An 11,184-nucleotide genomic window follows, 5' to 3' on the forward strand; every position below is an offset into this window, starting at 1 on the left:
GCCTCACTTTTAAAGAAAGCAAAGGCCCAGTCGTCGCTACAGGCGAACGAGAACAAAGAGGCCTCCTCCACACCTAAATTTAATGCACCGGCAGGCGGAAGACTTGTAGGGTCCGGTTCAGAAAAGAGCCCGTCAGGGCTTGAAGCCCAAGAATAAAAGCTCCTGGTGTTTCTCCTCGCCGCACAGAGTCCATCCTGCAGGCTACCGGCCCAGACACTTAGGAACCCGGGCTCTGTCGCGGCCCGATCTCGCAGCTCCGGGAAAAGAAGGAAGCCAAAGCAGGGCGGACTTTTGCTGAGGGGGAACAATGACGCCGGCGCACCGGAAGCAGTTCCGCGGAAGTCCGGCTGGAGCCGGGGAGACGTGTCTGTCTGTGAGGCGCCGGTGGTACCTCCCAGGGCTTTGCTTTAAGGCGGCGACTAGGTGCCTCCTCCTGTTACCCATCGTGGGCCCGGCCGGCCGAGCAGCGTGGGGCGGCGGCGGCGGCGGAGGCCGGGGCTGGGAGGGTTGGCGGCCGGAGCCCCAGCCATGGCCGAGTCTGTGGAGCGGCTGCAGCAGCGCGTACAGGCGCTGGAGCTGGAACTAGCCCAGGAGAGAAGTCGGCGGGCCCTGGGGGGCGGCGACGGGGGCGGCGGCCGGGCGCGCATCGAGAAGATGAGCCCGGAGGTGGTGGACTCCAACCCCTACAGGTGACCTGTGTCGGGGGCTGGAGGCAGAGAGGGAGACGAGGTGACGGTGCCCCCGTGGGGACGGACGAGGCGCGCCCGCCCGCGTCCGGTTTATTGGGCCTCGTCGTCCTTTTCCTCGTCTTGGGGTCCCATTGTCAAAGGGGCAAAACCACCTCTTCGTACTGGTCATAAGTTGTTCCTTCTCTTTTAACATACCGCAAGCGAGTCAGCCATATGGTACTGCTGTGGACACGTATCCAGTTTTTTTTCACCCCTTCCTCTGTTAGTTGGCCTCTCTCCACGTAAGACTGGTTGCAGTAAGAACTTTCTGCAGATGACGTCTAAAGTAAAACACGCGAAGCATAAATTTAAAAAAGTTTCACAAAGGATTCTCAATTTTTCTTAAAGGGGTGGAAGGGAGAACCGAACTGACTCTAATCTGTTAGAGGGCACCCTAACATCTCAGACTATTCGACTTTGCCAGTCCTTCCGCTCAAGCTCCTAGCTCCTTTTCTTTCCTAAAAAGGCTTTTTAATTCAGAAGGTGGTGTGTAGTGTAGTGGTTAAGGATAAGGACTCTAGCGTCAGACTGACTGGATTCAGATCCCAGCTCTGTTAGCAGCTGTTTAACTTTGGGCAAGTTCTTAACCTCTCTGTTTCAGTTTCTCATCTGTACAGTGGAAATAATAGTAGTATCTGTCCCAGAGTTATGAGGATTCAGAAAGTCAGTATATGTAAAGTGGTCAGTGCATGGTGAGCCTTATATAAAATTTTATTGCTCACTACACCTTTTCTTATGTGCTAAGCATTTTGCATGCATTCTCTTACCCGCCTCACTACAACCCTATAATATCGCTATTATCTTACCTCCATTTTTTAGGTGAGAAAAGTTGAGGCTTAGAGAACTGCGATGATTTGCCTCAGGTCATAGACCTAGAAGTAAGTTATAAGGCCTAGACCAGAATTAGGCTTTTTACTCCAGAGTACGTACATCCCCAGGAAAAATAAATAAGCCAGTACGTGCACAATGTGGCTTAAAACGGGATAGTTTTAAAGTAGGTGAAATGGAAAAGGTGCTTTTGCTCTTTCCCTTTGAAGAGCATGAGACTTTTGATTAAAAAAAAAGTTTTAGTTGTTTGTGACATATAAAGCTTCAGTGAACTCTTAGGGTGCACTGTATTTTAACTGTTGTCAAATATGAAGAGTTAATGATTCAAATGTTTTAGAGAGTGAATAAGCATAAGGTGACATCTCTAATCAGAATTGAGTAGAAACTATTCCATTTAACACTTTTTAACATTTTTAAATTTCACACATGAAGGCTTTGAAACTTTCCCTCTAAGAATGAAAAACAAAGGAATATGGGCTGTTCTTTAGAGTCATCTTTAGTCATATTTCAGATATTGCTTGAATGTGATATGATTTCCTTGACATTGTAATAGTCACAAACGAAACTTTCAGAACTCAAATTTAAACATTTAGTATTTTCTGTCTCATTTGTACCATGAAACTTTATTAAAATTGCTAAATAGGAGATGGCACTTGCCAAGCAAAACTGTTTACTGGTATATGGGAAATTTAGAAAAGATTAGCCATAAGTTTTTTAATTGTTCGTTCATTCAGCAAATGCTTATTGAGCACCTTTTCATCTCTAGCCCTCTTATGATATTTTCTACCATTTACTGAGCATTTTTATGTACAGACACTGGGGATGCAAAGAGGACTTGATCTTTTCCCTCCGGAGTTTACCAGATAAGTGTGAGAAAAGTAAACGTGCAGTTGTAATACAGGTGGTAAGAATTTTGATAGGGAAAGTACAGGGCTATGGAAAAACATAGGAGAGGGGTTTTTAGGAGCTCAGCACCATTTTAATTGTATCAAGTGATATAAAGAAATATATAAAGCCCTGAACTCTCAAAGATCTTTTGTTTAGTTTGGGAGATACTGTTAATGAATGTGGAATAATGATCAAACAACATAAGTAAGTGTGAAATTATGCGTTACGGAATATAATTTAAAGCATGTGCAGAAAATGGAGAGGCAAGCAGAGACGTTGGAATTAGAAAACATGGTTTAAAATCTGGCTCAGAAACCCAGCTCTGAATATTGCTTACCAGTTAGCTGTTTGATCTTGAGCAAGTTAATTGAATCTTTTTCCTCACCTGTAAAAGAGAGTTGCAATACGTCTTCTCAGGGTTATACATGAAGAATAGAGGAAGGTAAAGATGTCAGGTTGATCACAGGCGTTTACTGTCCCTTTCTACTCAACCATACTAAAGTGATAGTAAAGGAATTTTTTTAAAGGAATCAACATCTATTAAAAAAATAAAGTGTATTAACAGTTGGGGGTCGAGGCCCTGCGCTTCAGGATTATGGTATAGTATAGAATTCTTGCAAATGAAAAATGATAAATGAAAATCTCAATAAAGGGTTGGAAAATAAAGTTGAAATAAATTATCCAAAAACAGAGCAGAACACGAAAATGATAGGAAATAGGAGAGAGAAAATAAGAAATACAGAGAACTAGTCGAGGTAGTGGTCCAACATCCTAATAATAGGAGTCCAGAGTCTAGGAAAAGCAAACAAGAAAATCATCAAATTCTTCTAGAAAATTTCTTAGAACTAAAAAACATGAGTTTCCAGGTTGAAAGGGTCCACTGTGTACTCAGCACAATGGATGAGAATAGATTGACACCAAGGCATGTTGCAACATTTCGGACTAATAAGGACTCAGAAGATCTTACAAGTTACCAGGCCACGTAGTAAAGTATCAGAATCAGAATGGATTTGTTCTTGTTAAACCCGTGCTTTGTTCTTGTCTGGAGCAATATCTTAGAAATTTCGGTTGGCAATTTTTTTCTTTGAAGGTTTTATATGTGCCATCCCATTGCCTTCCTGGCCAGCACGGTTTTTGCTGAGTAATCAAAGTTTAGTCTTAATGTTTTCCCTTTGTATGTGACTGTTTTTCTCGAGCAGCTCTCAGGGTTTTTTTCTTTGTCTTTGGATTTAGCAAGTGTGATTCTGATATGAGTTGGTAATTTTCTTTTGGGGTCTATCTTATATGGGGTTCATTGAGCTTCTTGGATGGTCGGTTTTTCATCTCTCATTGAGCTTCTTGGATGGTCAGTTTTTCATCTTTCATGACATTAGGAAAGTTTTTTCTCAGCCAATCTTTAATGAGCCTCTCTCTGTTTTCTGTTTTCTCTCCCTGTTCTGGAACTTTGATGACATGCAAATTTTTACTTTATTGATTGTATCCCACATCGTTCTCAGGGTTTCTTCATTCTTTACTCTGATTTTTCCTTAAAGTGGTATCCAAGAATTTGTTTTCAATTTTGCTCATCCTGTCTTCCATTGTTTCAAATTTGCTCCTAAAACCTGTTGCACTGCCCATTTCTGAAATCTTACTATCTTTTGGATTTCTAATAGCTATTTTTGTGTGATTTCTAGTTTATTTTGACATTTTGTTCCTGTATTATTTTCCTGAATTCTTCCATTGCTTTGTCTGTGTTTTCCCTGATACTGTATTTTCCATGATTTTGTCTATTTTTTCCTTATTTGTGTCTGTATTTTCCTTCATCTCTTTCCTAATCTTTTGGAGAACCCTGAATATTAAAGTTTTGAATTCCCTATCAGGTAGTTCCAGTGACTTTTCTTCTACTGGAAGGTCATCTGGTATTTTATTTTGGTTGCTTTCTGGAGCCATCCTTTCCTTTTTTTTTTTTCTTTTATGTGTTTTGATATTGTCCGCTGTCTTGGGAACATTCAGGAATTATTTTCTTTGTGTATTGATTGTAGGTTTGTTTGTTTCATCCTGCTGTTTTATTTGGTTATGTCTGGGCAGGTGGGCTGGGCACGTTTTCTTGCTTGTTCATCTGTGGGCATGATACTTCTCACCACCTTGTCCAGGTAGGCAGGGCTGAGTCGCTCAGCTATGATGCAGGAGGGCAAGTCCAGGGCAGGGGGAGGGTGGGGATGGGTTGTTAGCAGCATGAACTGGGGCTGCTGGGGCGGGGCTAGGGGCAGTATAGGGTAGGGTCCAGGAATCTGTGCCAGTACCACTCAGGGGCACAGCACTTGGCGTGTGTACAGGTAGGAAGGAGGGAAAGGAGAGGATGTGATGTGCAGAGTGGGTGTCTGTCTTCTGTTGGGAACCCTGTGAAGCTGCCTTCCCATATTCCCTGTCTGCATTCTTTGGTGGCTGTAGTCCAAGATGGCAAATCCGTGCTGCTTTAGCTGGTAGGGGACCTCCACTCCCTCGTTCTCCTCATTCTCAGTTTTCTGTCAGTTTCTTATCCCATTTGGTGCTTGATCGAGTTTTTTTATTCCTTTGTTTGACGCTTTGGGTTCCAGCATTGACATTTGTATCTGTTTTAGTGTTTTGGGTCTTTGCTGCAGAGGGACAGCATGTTGCTTCTGTCTATAGCACCATGTTGGCCCCGCCTCCCATATATTAGAAATTTTGAAGGAAGTTTTTTTCTAACCTAGACTTAAATATAAAGGTAAACTATCAATAAAATGTGTGTGTGTGTGTGTGTGTTGGGGGAGGGAAATAACATTTTCAAGTATGCAAGTTCTCTAAATTTACCTTCCTCATACCCTTTGTTATGAAGCTACTGGAGGATGTTTTTCCAATCAACACAAGGGAATAAATTAAGAAGTAATCTATATCAGAGATTCTAAAGCTTTATTGTGCATCATTCTGGGGAGCTTGTTAAAACTCAGATTGTTGGGCCCCATGTTCAAAGGGTCATGTTTGATTTAGTAGACATAGAGTGGGGCCTATGGGGGCCCTGGTGGTGCAGTGATTAAGAACTTGGCTGCGAACCAAAAGTTCGGCAGTTTGAACCCACCAGCTGTTCCTTGGAAACCCTGTGGGGCAGTTCTACTCTGTTTTATAGGGTCGCTATTTTTATAAGTCAGAATCAACTCAACGACAATGGTTTTTGGTTTAGGATGGGGCCCAAAAAATTGCATTTCTAGTATATTTCCAGGTGCTGGGTCCATGGACTATACTTTAAAACCACTGAACTGTAGGGTGCAGAGAGCAGGGGATCAACACAGGATAAAGAAATGAGAATTCATTATATAAAGATGAATGGAGATCTCAGGATGGGTGCTATGAGTGTAGTGCATCTAGACATGGGGCATGTCAGAGGACTCTGGAAGTTATATTTTTAAGAAGATGAAACTGATAGAACACTTCTTGCATATGAATTTATCTAGAGGAATTCTAGGCAACTGATAGAGATTTGGGGTTGAATTTGTGAAAAATACATAGAAAATTAAGCATAAGGGGAAACAATTATTAACTTAAGAGGTAAGAGTTGTACAGGAAAGCCTAAGTTCTAATATAGTGCATGACTCAGTTATGAATAGTATTAACATCTAACTAAATGGTCATATAACAATGTTAGGAAATGTTTTTCCTGGACTCTCTGGAACTCCTCTTATTACGAAGTTGGACCACCTGGACTGGTCCTCTTCTTATTCTATCTCCTATCACTTTAGTTTTCTGCTCTATTCTCTGGATAATTTGTTTTGTTTCTGTGCAATAGGGAAAGGATGGTAAGAGTGAAATCTTCAGAGTATTTCTAAAACCAAAAGTCAAGAAATAACAATGTTAGCATTTTATTTAGAGATAAGTTGGTAATAGAGTTGAAAGTGAGAGAAGAAAGGAAAATGAGCCGGGGGGCTTGAGGACTGCTGTATTTTCTAACAGTTGAGGTGAAACTGTTTGACTCTTTAAAGTGTAAATGAATGGGAATTGTATGTAGGGTGGTTTAAACTATGCGTGTATATATAATTTGAAAAGGTAACAAAACAGATTAGCAGAACTAGGTAAAGCACCTCGTACAGTGGTTGGCACGTAAAAGGTCCTTATTAAGAGTTAGTGGGTAATATTCATTAGGGGCAGAGGTGACGAGCGGATGGGATTCCAGATTACCCTGATGATGGAGACCAGAGTGTTGGACATGGAATAGACAGGAACACCAAGAAAGCATGGGAAAACGTTGAAACTTCACTGTGACATGTCTCATGTAGACACTTAACACTTAGTTCTCAAACTTGGTTTCACATTAGAATATCTAAGGAGCTTTTTAAAAAAAATCTTGTTGCTTAGGCATCAGTGTTCCAAAAGCTTCCCAGGTGATTTTAACGTGCAGCTAAGACACAACTCTGGTGGAGTAGTGGTTAAGAACTGCAGCTGCTAACCAAAAGGTCAGCAGTTCAAATCTACCAGATGCTCCTTGGAAACCCTATGGGGCAGTTCTACTCTGTCGTATAGGGTTGCTATGAGTCGGAATTGACAGCAACGGGTTTGGTTTTTTTTGGTTGGTTAAGACAGAACTCATTTAAGAACGTGTGAAGTACATCTGGTAAAAGACAGGTGATTCTCTTTAAAATATTAATGATTGAGTGTTGGTGTTTACTTTCTGTGATTTTTGTATGCCTATCTATATCACTATGAACTAAAAGATTCTAAGTTTTAACACTTTTTTTTTCTTTGTTTTAAGTCGCCTGATGGCATTGAAACGAATGGGAATTGTAAACGACTATGAGGTATGATAAACCTTTCAAAATTTTTAAAGATGATTACTGTAATTGAAAATAATTTCTGGTGACGTATTTGATGAGGAGTTATTAACCAACACACATATAATTTTGCGTTTCACAGAGAATCCGTACCTTTGCGATAGCAATAGTAGGTGTTGGCGGAGTTGGTAGTGTGACTGCTGAAATGCTGACAAGATGTGGCATTGGTAAGGTAAAAACATTTCTCTTTGCCTGTCATATAGGGAACCACTCACTCCTGAAGTAAATCAGGTACAAATTAATTTTTTTTCCCTCATTACGAATGATTTATTTGTGTTTTTATTCATATTCTTCTTTCTACTTGATGGGTAGAGATAATCCCTACCCAAATAGAAGCTGATATTATTGCTAATTAAACAAAAACTACCGAATTGTGTTCAGGAACTTTTGAGGGGGGGGCATAATATAGAACAATCTGGACTTAAGTGTTTTAGATAAACTTAAGAAAGAAGGCTTTTAAATTAATCAGAGTCTGTGAATGAAACATTGAAACATCCAACAAATATTTTATTAAACACATGCTTTAGACTAGCCTAGACCAGACAGACTAGAAAGCATGTATCTTTCTTACTCTTTGATTTGAACTGGAGAATGCTCCAGATATTTTTTAAACCCATACCTTCATTTTTTTCTAAAATTGATTGGGATTGTGAGTGGGAAGACGTAAACTTCCCATAACAGCAGTCAGTCTACCAATTTTAGATTTATAAAGCCAGAGTCCATGATACATAGTGGTTGAATAAATAATCATTCCACAATTATATATACCTCTTAGTCTGTCATCCAGATAAAGCAAACATTCTCCCACAGTTTATCAATGTTTTTTAATGTTGGTCTACCGAATTCCCCATATTCTTAAAAGAAAATGGTTTCAAATTGATACTTCTTTATCAATATAGAAAAGAAAAAATACCAAAATAATACTAAAAATGTTTATTAAAATTTTAATATCTTTCATGAAGTTTACAAAGGCCAGTTATAACTGACTTAAGGAGGCTGGTTGATTGACTAGGGGTATTAGAAATCATGGAGATCTCTGCTGCTCAGATTTGAGGATGCACAAGATCACTGGGAATGCTTGGCATAGACTGCCAGACCCCATCCCAGCAGGGTTAGAAAATTACCACAGGGGGCGTAAGTGATATCTTTTGTAGCAAATGTTAGATATTAAGTATTTTCTAGATGTTGTTATGGCTGGATTAATTTTTTTCTTTATAATTTCTGTATTAAGACAACAATTCTATTTTTTATTATTAAATTTAGAGTGTTGAGGAACTGTATTGCAGACTCACAGAATTTTAGATCAGGAAATGCCACTGGAGATCGTTGGGTCCAATCTTTTCTTACTGATAAGAAATGGAAGTTTTTGATCATTGCAGGCATTGTTTGTGTGAGTGTGTGAGAGAGGGAGGGAGGGAAATGCTGTTCGAAACAGTCCTAAGTACATAGCAGGAAATGACAGCTGCTTGGTTAATTTATTTAGACTTTTTTAGCCATGGCAGTGACTTTTTATGGTGTCATACTTGCAAAAGGAGTCAGGTTATAGTTTTAAGTTATAGCATGTGTCTTATCTTACTTAAAGATTTCATTTTTGTATTGGGGTCTTGGCTTTTAGCATAATATTTAAAACTAGGAATGAAACAGGATTTTGGTACAATTGTTAAAAATGAGAATAGAACTGAATGAACATTAATTTCTGAATGAATCATTTCGAGCAGCATAGAGTTGTGATTAGGGTGCAGACACTGGGACTGAGAATACCTGAATTTGAATCCCATCTCAACGACATATTAGCTGAGTGGCCTTTGGGCAAGTGCCTTAGTTGCCTCATTTCTAAAATGGGGATTTACACCGGTATCTGTGTATTTTCCTCATGTTATGAGCATTAACTGAGTTCATACACATTACCTATTGTTGTAGAGTTAGCTAATATTATAGTTATCAAACTTAAACCCTTCCATTTTTATGTTTGCTAGTTTACTCTTTGTTATTTTTAGTTTTTTTTTGGTATGTTTTTCATCGGAATACCACCGTTTTCATTTTAGTTGCTACTCTTTGACTATGACAAGGTGGAACTTGCCAATATGAATAGACTTTTCTTCCAACCTCATCAAGCAGGATTAAGTAAAGTCCAAGCAGCAGAGCACACTTTGAGGTAAGTAGAACAGCAATTACAGACCATACTAAGTGAAGCTTTCCTTTATGTATTTGGACATAAGTTAACCTAGTATGTAAATAGACCTGAACTTTTCTCTATAGAAATTTAGGTTTCGATTGTACAAAGAGTTCTCTTACCTCTTCGATGTGGGTTAGCAAACTTTACCTGTATATGGCTAGAGGAAAAATATTTCAGAATTTACGGGCTGTGTGGTGTCTGTGTCACTTATTCAACCATGCCATTGTAGTGTGAAAGCAGCTGTAGATAATACATAAATGAATGAGTGTGGCTGTGTTCCAATAACACTTTATTTATGGAGTCTGAAATTTGAATTTCATCTAATTTTCACATGTCATAAAATACTATTCTTGGTTTGAATTTTTTTTTCCCACCATTTAAAAACATAAACACCATTCTTAGCTTGCAGGTCATGCAAAAACAGGTGGCAGATCAGATTTGGCACATGGGCCAAGCCCTGTACTAGAAGTTTTTTATATCTCCAGACATACTTGCACTGAATTGAATGAAGAAAAAAGAAGCTCTTCTGTCAGGCTGAGCTGTAGCTACCAAACATGGTGAAGGCTTACTTCTCAGCATGTAGATGGACCCAAATTGGGCTGGGAATGTTTTGGTAATCCTTATGTCTACACACTACCTGCTTTTGAATGTAGTCCTTGAAGTGGGACAAAAGTAGAAGAAGACAACTTTGGATTTTCATTTTAAGCTTGAATTCCCCTCTTTAACCTATTAATTGTTCTTTGGCTCTTTCAACTTTTTTTTTTTTTCTTCCTGCTTTCTCTTACTGTTGTATTCTTCCTGGAAGTTTTTATAATCATTCCCCTTTTCCCTCTTAGGAACATTAATCCTGATGTTCTTTTTGAAGTACACAACTATAATATTACCACAGTGGAAAACTTTCAACATTTCATGGATAGAATAAGGTAAAATATTAATTTATGAATTTTTTACAATGTCCAGCTCAGTTAAACAATTATTATTATTAGATCTACCGATGATCAATTCAGTGAGTTGGTGGTGGTGGTGTTAAGTGCCGTGGAGTTGGTTCCAGCTCCCAGCGACCCTACGTACAATAGAACGAAACACTGTCTGGTCCTACACCATCCTCACAGCCATTGCTATGCTTGAGCTCATTGTTGCAGCCACTGTGTCTGTCAGTCCTTGTTCCTGAGGGTCTTCATCTTTTTCACCAACGCCTCTACTTTACCAGGCATAATGTCCTTCCCCAGGGACTGATCCTTCCTGATAACATGTCCAAAGTATGTGAGACGAAGTCTCACCATCTTTGCTTCTAAGGAGCATTCTGGCTGTACTTCTTCCAAGACAGATTTGTTCATTCTTTTAGCATTTGCTAGATTGATATATGTATTTCTTTCTGCTTTTAAAAATAGTAAATTTTTTGTCATTTCTGTATATTAGGAGTTCAGTAACAAGTATATATTGTCTAAAAAACACCCAAAAAATAAAAAACAAAACTCCCTGTAAATTATAATGATATAATAAGGGATTCTCAATTGAAGGTTCTGTGTTCTAGATTATATTTATGTATGAAACCAGTTTTTTGCAGAGTGACAGAAATAATGAATTGCCTTCAACTAGCTGTAAAAAAAAAATTATTTTTGTGGCTTCAGCATTTTTTGCGTGTACATTTCAGTGAGATTAATTATGTTCATCATATGTACCATCACCACTTTCAGTGTTGTGATTTTTCCATCACCTTTAACAGAAACTCAGTGCCTTTCGA

At 39.1% G+C, this 11,184-nt stretch overlaps 1 protein-coding gene across 3 annotated transcripts in view; it reads left to right on the forward strand.

The window, feature by feature from the left end:
• Positions 1-11,184, forward strand: part of UBA5 (ubiquitin like modifier activating enzyme 5) — a 22,960-nt gene continuing 11,776 nt past the window's right edge. Inside the window, exons 1-5 of one of the 3 annotated variants that reach the window (XM_003420910.4) lie at positions 1-689; positions 7,186-7,231; positions 7,347-7,436; positions 9,310-9,419; positions 10,277-10,363. In XM_003420910.4, the coding sequence (XP_003420958.1) occupies positions 529-689; positions 7,186-7,231; positions 7,347-7,436; positions 9,310-9,419; positions 10,277-10,363 (494 nt within the window). In that variant the 5' untranslated portion in view covers positions 1-528. Of the gene's footprint in view, positions 690-7,185; positions 7,232-7,346; positions 7,437-7,475; positions 7,496-9,309; positions 9,420-10,276; positions 10,364-11,184 lie in introns of those variants that run through there. The other 2 variants (XM_023540053.1, XM_064277339.1) reach the window with 2 other exon arrangements.

This window comes from Loxodonta africana, chromosome 27 (genome assembly GCF_030014295.1).
Source record: "Loxodonta africana isolate mLoxAfr1 chromosome 27, mLoxAfr1.hap2, whole genome shotgun sequence".
Taxonomy (NCBI): domain Eukaryota; kingdom Metazoa; phylum Chordata; class Mammalia; order Proboscidea; family Elephantidae; genus Loxodonta; species Loxodonta africana.